The sequence below is a fragment of the Sebastes umbrosus genome, chromosome 5 (genome assembly GCF_015220745.1).
Source record: "Sebastes umbrosus isolate fSebUmb1 chromosome 5, fSebUmb1.pri, whole genome shotgun sequence".
NCBI classification, from domain to species: Eukaryota; Metazoa; Chordata; class Actinopteri; order Perciformes; family Sebastidae; genus Sebastes; species Sebastes umbrosus.
In genome coordinates this window covers 17,008,304-17,024,900 of record NC_051273.1, presented here as the reverse complement: position 1 = coordinate 17,024,900, position 16,597 = coordinate 17,008,304, and the positions used below count along the sequence as shown (strand labels likewise).

Genomic DNA, 16,597 nt, shown 5'->3' with positions numbered 1-16,597 from the left:
AAGTGACCAATCAGCGGCTCTCTCTGCGCACACTCACGCACGTGTAAAACATTTAACCCTGATTTGACCCCATTCAAATTTTAGCACAGCAAATACATGAAATGTAACCACATGACATAAAAAACAAACATTTAAGAAATATTTTAGATAACAGGACTGTACGTTGAGAGTAAGATTGATTGTCTGTGTTTTATTTATTTTTATTTGTTTTTTTTGTTTTAGTTTTTCCTTTAACGACTTGTGTTTTTTTGTATTTGCTTGTCTCCATTTTGTTTGCCCTTAGTTCCTAGTATTGTCTGTTTTTGTTGATATTTATCAGAAATGAGGCATGATAAACACACCCCACAGAAGTCGGTATCACTGACATGCACATGCTTCCTAAAAAAAATATTTGAAACGAGAGTAAGATTGATTGATTCATACTTGATTCATACTACATATGAGCTAAAATGCAGAAAATGGAGTGAGAGAAGTTGCTTTTGGTCTTCCCATGGCCTTCAGGAGACTCAAATGATGCTACTTCCTGTCGATCATGTGACTTGGGAAATGTCCCAAATTTTTAGAGGAGGAATGTGGTTCTCAACAAGGGGTCCTTGGACCCCCAGAGGTCCTTGAGGGTGTTCCAGGGGGTCCTCCAGAAAAATGGAGAATAGTTTGTTTTCACTATTTAAAGCTGCAATGGGTAGAAATGGAGCAAATAAGATTTAAAGAAAATATTTTTATAAAACGGTCACTATATCCTGACAGTAGTGCATGAGACAAGTAATCTGAAAAAAAATCATATACCTTTGTGTCCTCCGGTAAGGAGGTGCAGAAGTCTAGTTATCTCTCAGAACACTTGAATTACAATATGCTGAAAGGTTATGATGGAATTTTTGCCCAATGATGCCAAAAATATACTGACTACCCCCCACTTTAATTTACTATAGAAGTGAGCCCAATGTGAGCAAGAGTCATAAGAGCAACCCTGTCTCCAACAAAATTACATTCCCATACAACTAAACTGCGTTCTCAATTGTGTTTCGAGGGAAACATATTTTCTCCCAGATAACAGTTGCAGTTTTGAACAGTTTTAAACACATGGTTCACATTGTAAATTCAAACAAAACAAAACTACTTGGTTTTGTAAAAGAAAATCATGGTTTAGGCTTAAAATTACTACATTTGTAGTAAAAACCTGGGGACACGACTAAAATATGTATTTTAACTAATATATTGTGAGTTTCCGATGAGAAAATGTATTTCTGTGTCTAAATTGTAAATCGAGTCACACAATAACACAAAAAAATAAAATTTCTTTTTAAGAATTCTAATCATTGTATTTCATGGTGAAGTGTAGTGTTCACAGTGGGGTCAGGCTAAAATCCAATTCTTTGTGTTCTAGGTAGTTTTTTATTAAAGTTTTAAATGATGTATCTTCAAATTGTAATAAGGAAAAGGTGCAGGATATTTTGCTTGATAATATAATGTATTATACATTTTTTTCATGGATATTTATGCATGTAATGACATGGGGACAGAAAAGGCACCGATTTGGCGGAGTTGTCCTAATAACACCACAGTCATAAAATAAGTCAGTAACAGCAGGGAAGCATGCATTTATTTACATTTGTATAGACAACAAAAAGGAGCTGCTGAATGAAGGCCTCAGATGGACTTTAGATGGGTAACCAGTCTTGGCATTCAATAGTCCACATTTTATAGTCACTAAATAGCCCAAGAGGAAGCTTGTTCTGATTTTAGTCCTGCAAGTACCAGCCATCCCACTGTTACAAATCTGTGAAAATAAGTCTTTATAGCCGGGGAGATGTGGAGCTTCTAAAGGCAATGAAGTGTGAAGGATCCTCCTGCTACGGTGCTCTGCATTTTATACATGCTCAGTCTGTGTCCGCCCGTCCGTCTGTCTGTTTGTCTAGTGCCTGACACCCTGGCTCTTCTCCTTCTCTCTGTCTGCTGCGTCTCTGTTGCCCTTTCTGTTACCGTCGCCTGTCTGGGACATCACCTCGGAGCTGGAGACAAAAACATATCAATGTGAGAGACTGAGATGGTAGGGTACAGTTCAGGGAACGGCAAAACAAAAATACATCCATTTGAGTCTGAACAACACAGCAAATTAAAGTCATAATTGGATATTTGATTTAATTTCATATTTATTCATTCATAATGCCACACTGCTTTACCTTTGAATGTGAGTCGGTCTGTTGTCCTTGATGAGGTTGTTGAGTTTGTAGTAATCTAGGAAGGTTCGAGCCACGTTCCTGCCCAGTTTTGTGTCTGAGGACAGGGAGTTAAAGCTAATTGTCTTTGGAAGAGCCTCGGGTAACACTGCCCAAAACATTTCCTAGATCAGTGGTTCCCAAACTGCCCTTGCATTACATTGTGGAGTGAAACTTAAAGCTGCACTGAGAATTACCATCCAACTCTACAGTGTCTCCATTCAACGCAGCATTTTAGCATCTTTCAGCTCATTGTTTTGGTTTTACGGCCCGTAACTTTACTGTCTGGTTGCTCTAATTTGTAATATCTCTGATGTATATTTGTATGATGCATTCAAACCACTTAATCTTCACTAAGATAAGACACGTTTAACATAAAGTAATATAAAACATTTTTTAAATCATCCCCTCTGTCACCACCAACAATCACACCCAGTGAGGTACAGTAAATAACTAGGGTCTACAGTAGCAACTGGATAAATGAGCAGTGTAAATCCTCAAGGTACAACGCATTGCGGTCTGAATAAACTGAGGCTAAATCAACTGCATTTCCCGTCAGCCAAATGCACGATGCTGGTATGAATCACACAAAAGCAATTACTTATACACTGAGGCCTTATTTAAATTCAGAGGTGAGCGCACACATCATCCCCCTGCCCAATTGTCCCTCACTACATTAGTGACAATATCAATAACTTCACTGCTTTTATAAAACAGCTGAGCGTCTATGAGTGCTGTTGCTAAGCCTGTGATCATTAGGCTAGCAGAGCAAGTAATGATGACAATCAGGTTCGGATAATGAAGAAGTAGAGAACCACTGAATGCCAACAATGTTCCCAATCACTGAGAGTGAGGATATAGTAAATACGGATAATAAGAACAATGTCGCTAACAGAAGTAAATCACATCTAGTCACTGAGGAAAACACCATCAATATCAATCTGTTTAGACATATGTCCATTGTCCTTATTCCATCATCTTCCATCTATACAGAATGTGCATTCACACCGTTCATATAGATCCCAACACAAAAACAAAGTTCTTTTCCCTATCTCGAGGCATTGATGTTTAGCTGCCTCCATTCTTCACCAGGCTGGAGCATGATGGAACAACACTAAGACATAATCTGTCACTTTCCCCTGTCGTTACCTTGTTGATACTCAGATACGGCCTGTCATCCGCTGGACTATTTATCTGTCACAAACCTGTGATTGAAACAATTGGCATACAGAAAAAGATCCCCCCCCCAAAAAAAGATGGAGATTCGGTCATTTTTATTTCGTATTTTCCAATTTCTCGTAATGATCAAAAAATGACCTGTACATAAATCCTGGTTGCTATAAAGGTGAAAAATCTATTGTTCACAGCCTGTTAACTTGTAAACCATTCATCCTTGGTTTGAACGGGCTGTCTGGGCGTATACTTCAGGCTTTGTAGTTTGTCATACATCAAGCAACACACACACACACACACATACACAAACAAACACAAGGGTATACCTGGTAAGTAAGCCCTGTAAATATGCAAGCAACCCCTCTGTAGCAAGTCTGTCACCTTGGCCTTTGAAGGCGTGTTTTTGCGTGTGTTCAGGAGTCTGCAGAGGACTTCATTCTTCACCCGGCAGGCTGATGGCAATGCTCTCCACACGACTCCAGAGTCTATATTTACACCCCATCTGGCTGTTTGTCTGTGAGTCCTGCATCAGGCCAGACTCGCTGTGCGAGTGTGTGTGTGTGTGTGTGTGTGGATGGACCACACAGTCTGTCTCATTACTGCTAGCTGATGATACTGATTAGGTCGAGATAAAACTACAGATGAACAGACTAAGGTTACGTCCTTCTGAATCTTGCTTTTATGCTAATTGTAATGCATAATAGTTATAAACAAGTCGGCAGCCATGCTAGCAGGACAGCTGTGCTTTGAGCTTAATGGTAACAGCATGCTATCTCACAGAGACAATGCTAACATGCTGATGTTTTCATAATGTACCACGTTCACCATCTTAGTTCAGCATGTTTGCTAATAATCAATAAACACAAAGTTCAACCAACACGTTCTCATCCCAACTCGTCATATACTGACGCTTTGTTAGGTTTAGGAAATAACAACATAGTTGGGCATAAAATTATTAAGTTTATTCGGTGAAAATGTGACTGGACGTTGTGAAACGTGACGCACAGGACACAAACAGCAGACTGCTGTTTCATCCAGGAGACTCCTGGATGAAAGCCCTGTGCTGTTGGACGGTCTGCCGTCGGTGAGCATCCGTTGGCCTAGTTTTTTCCGTGTGTCCCGCACTGTCGGCTCTAGTCTGCCCATGTTGGAAGTTTTTCGGCCAATTCAGCATGTTGAATCAGGAGCAGAGCTTGTCGGTGAGAGAAATCACTCTGATTGGCTGTTCAGCTTAAACGAATCAGTGCACGAGAAGAGAAATCGAAGTGAGAAAAGCAAGCCAATGAGTAAAGTCAAGAGGGCAAACACCGAAGGCTCTTCTCATTTTTCATCTTTATCTCATCTGATTATTCCAATAAACGGATATTTTCACAACGACATGGCCATCTGGAATGAAGCTAAATGGTGAGTCAGAGTGGTGTGAAAATGGTCGGCAAATGCCTCTTTGTTTCATGTATGTTTCGTAACAACGGCTTGTATATCCGCCATCCTCGATCTTCCGGTGTCCCTTTTTTAAATGATGAATACAGACTACCGCCACCTGCTGGTGTGAAGAGTTATTTCATCTCAAGCATGCGCAGAACGTACATGCTAACTGGCTGTAGTCTTTACACAACTCAACTGCTGGCCTTCGTTGTCGCTAGTTCTCTGATGTCAGGTTGGTGTGTCCCCAGCTTTAAACTACGTCACCATGCTCTCGGAGCAACATTGTAGTTAATGGAAAGCCCGGTGCGTCTCATACCAATGCGAAAGGGACCTTGGGCGGCGGTATTGAATGCCAACTGAACAAAGCATCGGTATTTGACGCATCCTGAGGGGGACATGGATGTGTGTACCAGATGTCACGGCACTTCCCCCAAGAGATATTGAAACGTCAGAGTATAAGTGAAAACTTTGACCTGCTGGTGGCGCTAGAGGAAAAAGTCAGGGGATTGTCAAAGTCATTAGGATTCACAGGGAACCATGAATGTCTGTACAACATTTCATGGCAATCTGACAATTGTTGTGATATTTCAAAGTGGTGGGCCAACTAACCAATCAATGTAGGGAGTTATTAATCTACTAGTAGTATTTAAGAGCTGATATATACTCATAAATGTTCATATTCAAGGACATAAACACACTATTGCAAATGTTACTGCGTACTGTCAACAAACAAACTCCCCTTGTATCCTTGACGCCTTCGTTCTGACCTCAGGAAACTTTTTGGTGTTTTCCTCCGTTCTCTTTCATCAGCAGAGCTCGGTGCCAGTCCTGAGCTCTTTGGCCAGGCACGCTCAGCGACAGAAATATCTCCCGGACCCCACCGAGCGCAGATGGCCTCTCAGCTTGGCTTGTCACGACTCACTCGTCTGTTGCGGGAGGTTTCGTGATGGACGGTCAGCTTCTGAAGGAGAACGTCGTCCACGTGGCGAATAGTCGGAGACGCAAAGGATGCCCTGACTGCTGTCTGGCCCGTTGCCGGGGGAAACCGTAGGGTCTGGAACGAGGCTGCTGCAGGAAGTGATGTGTGCGAGAGCCAGGAAACAGTTGGTGGGCTGTAGCTTGGATTACAGAGGTGGGTGGTAGAGGAAATATTCAGAGAGACTTCAGCTGCTTTACTCCTCATCTAGGCAGCCTCATAGACTAATACTGATAATATTGTTCATACTGAATCATCAACTTAACTAGATCTGAAAGCATTATCATTATCATTGTGTAATCATTTTCCAGCTCCAGAGAGGTCAAAGAGGTGTGTGTGTGTGCCAGCTTCACACAGTCTGTCAGCATCTTGCCTGCCTGTCACCAAGGTGTGTGAGGTGTATTCTTTAACATCTCGGTACACATAACGGTCTTGTCTAATCAATAGCAGGTCATTGTCATGGCTCAAGGGCACGGCAGCTTAGGCGCTGATGAGATACGTGAGACAAAAGGGGATGGGGACATGACTTGTTTACTGCAGCTGTTTACTGTCAGCATGCCATTTAGCGGCTTTCACCATTATGTCCCTCGTGCCTGGTCCTGTAGGACAGACAGACAAGGTGACGATCAAACAACAAGGCCCCCAGTGGTAAAATGGACAAGACACGCGGAGAAAGCTGTCCAGATCGGACGGGAGTTAACAAGCAGACAAGCAGGGGACGTTCAAGCCATCAATACGAGCCGCTGACAGGTCCTGTCACTGCGCTGACACGTAGAGAACTAATTGTCAATGCTAATTAAGAGGCCAGTCAACAACAGCAATACAGAAAAGGGACATTTTTGTCCCCAATAGCGATTTCAGCAGACTGAAAGACCTCACGTCCCGTTGCCCAGAGGGACAACCAAGGGTTGATTTAAATCCCTGACAAGAGAAACTGTCACTGCCAAGGAGACGAGCTCTGAAACTTGAGTAGTAAAATGAAATAGAAAGGCTTCTGTTTTCTTATAGTGTGCACTCGCAGGAATACAAGACTCTTCTGATCTGCGCTGCTCTGAAAACAGAATATGGATACTATTTTTATATTCCAATTATTATGTTTCTTTACAAGAGTTGTACTCATCTGTTGTTTAGGAAAGGCTCTGCTTTGTGCATACAAGTTCAAGAAATAAAAGCACTGTAAAACAAACAGTAACATTACACACACGACTCAACGTGGTACCTGTGGTTTATGGCTTCAAGCCTCTCTTTATGTTCTTCCTTATTACTGTCATTAATCTTAAAGGTATTCTTTGTTATAATGTTGCAATCCAATGACAGCAGCGATAATAAATTAACTGAAATGAAAACAACCAAAACTAGTTGTGTGTGTATATAACCTTGGATTGTACAGTTTTGCACTAGAAACTGCATATATAAGAAGTGGACTCAGTCACCTTCAAGTCACCCATTTGTTTGTGGACTGTCACTTTGAAGCCTCAAGTTCGTCATTTTGGCCCCTCTCCATCTTGTTTTTTTGCAACCAGAAGTGACACGAGAGGGTGGAGCTAAGTACAACCGAACGTTGAATAAGACATTTTTAGGCGACTAAAAATGTTACAATTAACTTTCAAGAACTGAAAACACACTGTGAAAGGGTTAAAGTTCTACTACGAAAATATGCACAACACCCAGACCGGACAACGCAGTAGTAGCGACCTGTCAATCACAAGGTAGCCACACCCTAAAGCCTACCCTGCTTTATGGTCTATTCGACTCTAAATGGGACCATAATTTACTAAATGAACATCATGCTGTATTGAAGAAGACTTGAAATTAGTGATTGAGACCATAAACTCATGTTTACAATGTTTACTGAGGTAATAAATTAAGTGAGAAGTAGGCTCATTTTCTCATAGACTTCTATACAATCAGACTTCTTTTTGCAACCAGAGGAGTCGCCCCCTGCTGGCTATCAGAAAGAATGCAAGTTTAAGGCACTTCAGCATTGGCTTCACTTTTCAGACCCAGAGGTTGCCCACTGTTTGGCACCTTTCAATTTCATCTCAAAACATCTCAGCTGCTTTCATCTTTTACTCATCAACTGTCACTTCAACCGCTTTTAACTTTTACACTTCAACTGACAATTCCACTGCTTTCACCTCTTATTGTTTAACTGGGGAGTTCATCTACTTTCAGTGCTTACACTCCAGCTCAATCACACTTGATTTCAAGTCATTTCAGTGCATGAAACTTTTTTCAGCACTTCCATTTTAACTGTCACTTCAACTTCTTTCACAATTGTAAATGCTAATGCTTCAACTGCAAATGTTCAGCTGTGATCACACTTCAATTTTCACCCCAAAAATGTTGCCTTTTCTAACTTTCTCATGAACATCAACTTTATCAACACATACAAAAAACTACCACAACATAACTGGAGTTGTTCATGTGTGCATCTTTTGTGAGTGCTCATGTGAGGACAACTGTTCATTTGAGCATATCAACAATATTTGTGCAATCACCTGTGCGTTTAAATGTGTGCGCTTGCTTGCACGTGTGAACACCTATCCATTTGTGCGTGTCTGTGTGATATGATGTGTATGATGTGTGGTAGTGAAGCATATTTGCCTCCAAGCTATATCATTTGCATACTTCTCACTGCCTGTCCATTGGGTGTCAGGCTCACTGATGCATACTGTGTTCCACTGGCAGCTCATGGAGTCCCACTGTTATGGCGAGGTGCACGTGTGGGTGTTGATGTTTTGGCAGACAGATATCACCCACACACATATATAGAAAATGACGGCTACAGGTGTGTATTTTCGAGTTAGGCAACCCCACATTGGATAACCCAACATTGACTCTCTTGACAATAGATGTGGATTATTTGAGTGAACATCTTCGATAAGAAGACCACTGTTTCAGGATCCTCTGCATGTCTTTTACTGAAGGAAAACAGCAAATTTGCAGGAATCAAACAAGAAAGAAAATTTCACTTTTCTTCCTCTCAGAGTTAGAAGTCTGAAAATCTTGAAAATCTGCACGTCTGTACTATGACAGCAAAAAGCAACCGCTCAACTCAGCGCAGGCGAAACAAGAGCAAAATGTTTCAGGGAAGCCTGAATGGCTTTTTAAAGTTTTTGAATAATTCTTCAAAGTCACAGAGAATACTGTCTTTCAACAACACACAAAAGCACCCACACACCTACAAGGTAAGCAAAGCTCACATAAATGCACAAACCGAACACACACAATAGGAAGCGTCAAGCTGAGTTTTGAACGAGGTCCCAGATTCTCTCAACCTTGATCCATTCCACTTTCCAGTTTAAACTGGAAAGCACCGGAAGGTCCATCACAAAACAGTTGGACTGTGAAAATAGAGAAAAACTTGGAGAAAAATAACAGCTGAAAATATTTAATTACAGTTCTGGGACGTGGGATGACAGTGAAACTGAAACTAAGTACAGTACGTAAAAAGAGACATATACGGTACATATAGGAGTATAGGTATATTCACACGCACGCACGCACACACATGCAGACACACACACACAGGTGTTAATGATTAGAGGACGAAGAGAAGACAGACACACGGTAGAGGTTGTCCCCGCTGTTTCAGAGAAGACGATTCTCAGCTTGACTAAATGATATAATGAGCTGTTATGTTCTGGGTGACGAGATGAGAGGAAAGGACAGAGCGGAGGAGAGACGAGGACATGGAAGGAGAGATCAGACAACAAATACAGACGCACTCCGCATCACACCTTCAAACTGTGACAAAAGTCTCAGCTGTGAGAAAGGTTAAGATTTCAATTTTGGTGGCGATGAGTCACAGCAGTGAGAGAAGGAGAGTCGGGAAAGATTAAAGGGTAAGGGCGGCATGTTTTGAAGGTGGTAAGAGTTAGGGGTTGTTACTCATTTGTCATGTATTAGTTTAAAGGACTGTGTGTGTGTGTGTGCGTGCATCAGGTGAGAAAGGTGGAAGGGGGGGGGGGGTGTCGAGATGCTAAAGGTCTCTGTTGATGATTTGCACGCTCCATCGAGCTGACTGCTGGGGCGTATAAAGCGACATGGTCGGCTCCTTCAACCTGCCTGACCCCAATCTCCACTCTACACCAGGTCCCCGTGCTGCCTGCCCACCCTGCGGAGCCCCTCCTCCTTGTACACCTCCCCTTCTCACACATACACACACACCTGGAAAACAAAAAAAAGATCAAGCACGTCCTCCCACAAGGGCTGAGTTTTCCTCCAATTTGACCTTCAGACGAAATGTCCCCTCACGTACAGGCAGGGACCTAGCTCCCCCATTTCTTATCCAGCTCTGAACGCAGTGCCACCAACTCAAATGAAAACACAGCGGGATTTGTTTATCACCACAGCCAGACACCAGTCAGTCTCCTCAACGTAAGGCTAACTATTTGTCTGTGGCTGTGGTGGTGCCCTGCGTGCATGCACATGCCTGAGATGTTTCTATCAGAAGCATTAAAGCTGCAGTGGGTAGAATTGAAGCAAATATGATTTTAAAAAGTTATGTTTATAAAACGGTCGCTATATCTTGACAATAGTGCACTGGAGGAAAACAACCAATCAGAGCTGAGCTGGAGCCTGCTGTCTATGAGCAGCAAATACAAATACTACAAATTTCTAATAATCAATACGTATAATTGAGCTGAATGTTACTAACTTTTCATGTGTGTGTGAATCAGACAGAATCACATCTATGGTGAGTCAGACTGTGCCACTAGAGGGCACTAGGGCTACGTCTATATCCACCCTCCCCCTCCACCTGCAGAATATGTGTAGGGGAGCACATACTTTTCATATGTAGGGTCCTTATCGCTCTCTCTAAATCTCTCCTTCTCCCTCTTCTCACTCACTCTATCGGTAAGATCAGACCGCCATCGGCCAGCTCTCAGGAGCTCTTCAGCCCTGAGAAGGTCAGCCGAAGGAAAACTTCCTCCCATCTGGCTCCATTAAGGCACCTGTGACCTTCGGTTCCCGTGACGAATGTAATGCGTGTGCTCCTATGTGTGTGTGCATGATTGTAGTCGACAGGAATCATGTTTGTTCCATTGTGCCATTGTTTATCGCAATCAAACGCGCGACACTACATATGCCAACACAAGCCCCTTTCTCCTCTCTCCTTTGTAAATAAAATCAATAGACGCAGCTATCACATCCCTATTCTGTCACTGCACATCTGTCGCAACAAGCGGCAACAAAAGAGCAACATGGTTTTCTTGGGAGTACACATGACCTGACACACTCACACAGACTCACTACCAGGGATACAAATATTCAAATAATGACTCGAATGATTACTAGATCAATTGGCTTGATTTCAGTGGGAGATTGTAGCTGCAGGAACGTCTGTGTGTGTATGAAACAAGGAGAGAGCAGAAATTAAGAGAGACACAATAGAACATTACCGCTGCTCTCTACACTTTTCCTCCCTTGACACATGCAGATGCACGTACGCTCACTCAGATCACATTCATTGAAGGATACACGTCTCCTCGGTGTACGGCACAGGAGCGGTGCTGCCAGCTGTCATGTAGCTGTAGAAGGACACCTCTAGGGTGTAGCAGTAGGACGAGTCATCAAGGAGGCCACCGAGGAACCGCCTACCGGTGCCGGCTTTCACCACGTCCCGGTTAAAGGACGTGTTGGACTGGAGGAATACACAAAAAGACATCGTGTTAGATTAGTGGTTAGAAAGATGACACTTCGGTGAGAGGATTTGGGTTCAAGTCTTTGTGTCAGCAAACATCTTCCCTGTTAAAGCATATTTGAGCAAGACTCTGGAGTTTGGAGAATTCCCCTATGGAGATCATTAGCCCCGACTATGACAAATAACCTTAAATACCTCTATGGAACCTGAGTACCCCTATAGAAATTGTTATGAGCTTCAAAAGTGTTTTCCAGTTGAAACTTCTTAAAAGAAAATGTTCTTGAAAACCTGAATTTATTTCTTAAAGTAAAAGAAAAGAAAATCACATTGCTTTTGTGTTTTTGTGTCCCAGTTTACACATTAAAAAAAGTCAACACTGCACAGTTGTACACTGAAATTAGTCTGTTACTTCCAACTTCTGTAGAATTATAAAGTGACTTTTGTGGAAGACCCCAGAGTGTAAATAAGCAAGTGTTTGCTAACAGTTTTCCCATATCAACAATCAGCTACTAAGGGTGGGTCCTTTATGTAATTTTATGAGGTTTTTATATAATTATGAAGCTTCCCAGTGGTGTTCCTTATGAATTAAAATCCGAACATTCAAATTTTGGTCAAAGTTTGTATGTTTTAGCATCAAAATGTTCCCAAGCCTTCTAAAATCTTTTTCCCACGTGACCTGATGTAGAGAAGGTTTCTGCACGATGACTATTTTTGTGAATGTAGGACGTGTTGGCTTTGAAAACTGCAAAAAATACATTCTTCTGCTGCTCCTGTCCACAGCCACTTTACCATGCCGTCAGACAGTCCTTTCCGACGGGAAACTGAAGCCGTTATATCGCTCTCAGACTACAGCCACCAGACTACATTCACAATAACAGGAATTTTGCCTCGCAGATTGTGGGTGTATACATACAACCCCACTTCAAAAAATCCAAACTAACCCTTTCAGTTATAGCCAAACTTAGCACAGCTAACTTTGACTCAGCTAGTGCTAGCGTTCTCATTATTCATAACCTTATTGATTAGCTTACTTTGGTTACCTACGTAACTGCTTTTTGCTTGCTTTTGCTCTTTGCTTAACTTATTTAATCAAGTTGTAACAATCTCAATTGACTTCTCTGGCAATCCTTCAGCATGAGTATAATATTGTAAGTCCAGTTGAGTATGTCTAAAGTAAGTTACTATTACTAACACTAGTAGGTGTATTATATACTGCTGCAGGCGTCTTGAGTCACAGAACCAGCCTTTGACAAGCTAAATTAAAACAAACCTCTTATTGCATTCAAAATAATAAATCAATCCATTAATATCAGCACTGAAACCATTTACATCCTAAATATTTGACTCATCATTTATTTTGACTATATTTCTTGGTTGATAAATGTGAAAAGAAAACAGCTGCTGTCAATATCGGCTGACGTGTCTCATCAGTGAAAATGCATTAACATCCATCCTGATTTCTCAGCAAGTTGCAGTGTTAAGCCTCTTGAGAATCCAGGACAAACGATGAAGGGTACAGTAGCTTATTTGAACAGATTGACTTCATACAAAGTCATTACAACGCTGTAAATGGCTATAGCAGAAGAAAAAAAACCTCCGGCCTATTTTGGGTTTCAGCGTGTCAGCTATACTATATGACGCTGTCTTGGGAAGAGTGTGGAAAAAAGTTTCCATTCACTGTCACTCCGCTCTGCTCTGCTGCAGTGAGAGTTGCCTTGCTGAAATGCAGACTTGGCGGCCACCAGTGGGAGTTTGCCATGATTGTGTTGTGCTGCTGCTGCTGCTGCACTGGGCTTTAGGTAGTGCTGAATGGGCAGAGGGACAAAAGCACAGAGAGGGGGATGACCCCTGGGCCAGCTGTCACACAAGCAATACAGAAAGAGAGAGAGAAATTCTCCTGAAATAGCGTTTTACTCGTCCTTCGTAACTGCGTACCGTATAGACACTGACAATAAGTGACATTTCCACACATGTGTGGGTGAACATCCGCCTCTCTGTATCCAGGTTGACACTGGGTGTCAATGGGTTATAAAGGTTATTCTTTATGATGTGTGTAAGTGGCACTGCTATGAAATGTCACCGTCACTGAGGAAACGAAGGTCAGTGGAAGTGACACCGGGCTGAGACGAAACGGTTTGGTGGATAATGTACCTGTATGAAAAGGTGTTATTAGATTATGCATGTGTGGCCGTGTAGAAGAGCATGAATCAGTGAATGGATGTTTTCCTCCCACACTTCTCTCCTCCATTTGTTTCCAGTACTTTAATTTCCTTCCTTGATTTTCCCCTCCTCTGCTGCTCTCAGTCTACACAGTCCTGTCCACATAAACCCAGTTTCAGAACACCTGCACTGCTCATATAGAATATCCTGGCCTACTTTTACAGAACAGTCCTGTGCTTCGTCATGACCTATACAGTGTTTGCTATTTCTGTTCTGCACATACATAAAGTATAAATGCATATTCATATTAATGGTTTTATGTCTGGGAAACTGTTCTGTGCATCTGTATGATCTCTTTAGACCTGCAACTACAAGTACAATTCGTATTATGTATTATTTCAAAGGTTTTTGTTCCAATTCAGTTTCCTCTTACTTGTTAAAGCTAGAGTTGGTAATGTTGAGAAACTAGCAAGAGTACAATAGATAAAAAAAAAAAAAAAAAAATCCAACCAAAAATCCAGGCACAATGTTACCAACTCTTTTCCAATGAAAGTAGCTAGCAGCATTAGCTCCAAAAGTCCCTAAATCTAGCGAGAAAGTCCCCAAGTAGAGTGCTACAGGAATGAGTCCTAAAACCAGGAATTGAGTAAGCATTTTAACACTTCTGGTTCCCTCGTCTGGAAGTCAATGGTTTTTTTTGAATGGGTTTTTAGTTAGATGTCTGAAATAAGGTCACAAGCTTAAGAGATTTTAACGTTTTGTTCTACGATATAAAATAAGTCAGTAAATACCCCACTCGTGAATTTTAAAAATTCTTAAAAAAGGCAGTTGCTTACAAGTGGCTAAATTAGACTACTAAACGTCATCACGGCGACTTGTTCTCCTTTACAGTCTCGTTGCGTATACTCGCGTTCATGCAACCGTGGTGTAGTTTGTTGATAGCCTAATGTTTAAGTATCATAAACGTTTGTTTGCCACAGATCTTAATTTCTTCAATAATCCAAAACACAATGGAAAAATCCCATTTTGTTGAGGGAACCAGGGCGAACTTCCTGGTTGGCCTACAACAATACGTCATCCCTGGAGCACTGTATAAAGTCCTGCGACAGAAACAGATACCACATTTTTTTCTTTTTTTGTCAGAGCATTTGTTTTATTGATTGCTGTCAGGATGTAAAGACAATTTCAACAAATATAACAAAACAAGTTTTTAAAGAACATTACCAACCCTAGCTTTAAGGGGGATAGGGTAGATTCTTATACATAATTTTCCTCCTCAAGCTCCTCAAGGACTTCTGCCACCACTGCTGCTGTTTTGGCACACCAAAATCTTGCATACCTACCTCATACTGATGTTTTTTGCTGTATTCTTTTACATAATTCATACTTTTTTAAAAATATTCTAGAGTCCTAATCATTGTGTGTGTGTGCTTTAGTATTTCAATTATTCTTTGTTACTAGTTAAAGGTAGGGTTGGTAGAGCTATTCAAATAATTTTTTTGTTATATTTGTTGAGATTCTCTTTACATCCCATCAATCAATAAATCAAATGCTCTTACAAAAAAAATCTGTTTTTTGTAGCTGTCGCAGGACTGTAATAAACCCGTCTAATCATTTAATTCGGCTACCTACCTGAAACTGTTCTGTGCATCTGTAGAGCTGCAGCTAAAAGTAAAATTATATATGTTATTTCACGTTTTTGTTCATATTCTATGTTTCTTCTTACTTGTCAAATTGGATATACAGTTGATTGATAATTTGCAGCTTACTTCCCCATATTTGAAGGGGGATAGGGTAGAATCTCACACATAATTTCCATTTCTATTTTTTTTTTTTCTCCTCAAGAACTTCTGCCACCACTGCTGCTGTTTTGGCACACCAAAATTTTGCATACCTACCTAAAACCGAAACTTTTCTGTATTCTTTTACATAATTCATACCTTTTTAAATATATCCTACAGTTTGAGTCATTGGGTGTGAGTTTTAGTATTTCAATTATTCTGTTAATACAGTAGTTAATTGACCTGAACTATCAGGGTTTATAAAGTTCAACTCTTCTCTCACCTCCTCTCTTTAGTGGTCAAGGTGAGAATCTTTGTGCACAGCTCCTCTCTTCTGCACACACATCCCCTCAAATAATTTAACACCTCCTTTATGTGTGTGTTCTTTAAACGTGTCAGCTGGGTGTAAATTGTGTTGCATACATGCAGTCTATGTGTATTTTTTACTCACCTAAAAATAACTAAGCAGATGTTTTTTTGTTTCAATCAACACCTTGCCTCAAATCCATGCAGTTACACACATTACATCTGGGAGGTGCCTGGTGCCACCAAGGTCTTCAACTGTGTGCCACTAAGAGAGCAACAGTTGGCGATTAAATGCCTCGCTGAACACCACCTCACCGGTAGTTGCTGAGATAGGACTATTTCATGTTCTCTTTCCGAGCTAGCCCCGGGATTGAAGCAGGGTGAAACTCTGCTCCCGAAGCCTGCAACTCTGCCGTGTTTGTATGTGTCTGTTTGTGTGACTTACAAAGGAGAAGTCTGGTGCATTTTGGCACAACAGTCTGGGGAAGACAGCCTGTCTCTGGACGCGCTCCTCGTCCTCGAACACATTGCCGTACATGAAGCCATTCAGCATGGTGGAGTGGGCATGGACATCAATGTAGAACTCCAAACTAACTCTCTGATGGAGGAAAAGAGGGAACGGACAGAAGCAGACAGAGATAAAAAAAACAAAAAAACAGCAGGTTAGTAGGAAGATGGGCTATTTTTCTGACAACAGCAACAGTCCACACCGGAGTTTGTCAACTGGGATTAAGCCATCCCTTGCTTTCAGCCATGGGGTGACTATAAACCTTCCAGACACCGCAGACTGACATTATGTTTATTACCTGAAAGGAGCCAACCACCCACACATAACTTCAATCAGACTGTCCTTCTGAAGGGCATACTACACTACATACAGTACATGGATGGTGAGCAGAGATGAATATGG

At 41.5% G+C, this 16,597-nt stretch overlaps 1 protein-coding gene across 1 annotated transcript in view; it reads right to left on the bottom strand.

The window, feature by feature from the left end:
- Nucleotides 1-1,578: 1,578 nt before the first annotated feature.
- The window catches only part of agbl4 (ATP/GTP binding protein-like 4), a 320,866-nt gene continuing 305,847 nt past the window's right edge, over nt 1,579-16,597 (bottom strand). Inside the window, exons 10-13 of the mRNA XM_037769115.1 lie at nt 16,133-16,285; nt 11,278-11,440; nt 2,181-2,274; nt 1,579-2,009 (exon numbers count right to left, since the gene is read on the bottom strand). Of these exons, the coding sequence (XP_037625043.1) occupies nt 1,913-2,009; nt 2,181-2,274; nt 11,278-11,440; nt 16,133-16,285 (507 nt within the window). The 3' untranslated portion in view covers nt 1,579-1,912. The remainder of the gene's footprint in view (nt 2,010-2,180; nt 2,275-11,277; nt 11,441-16,132; nt 16,286-16,597) is intronic.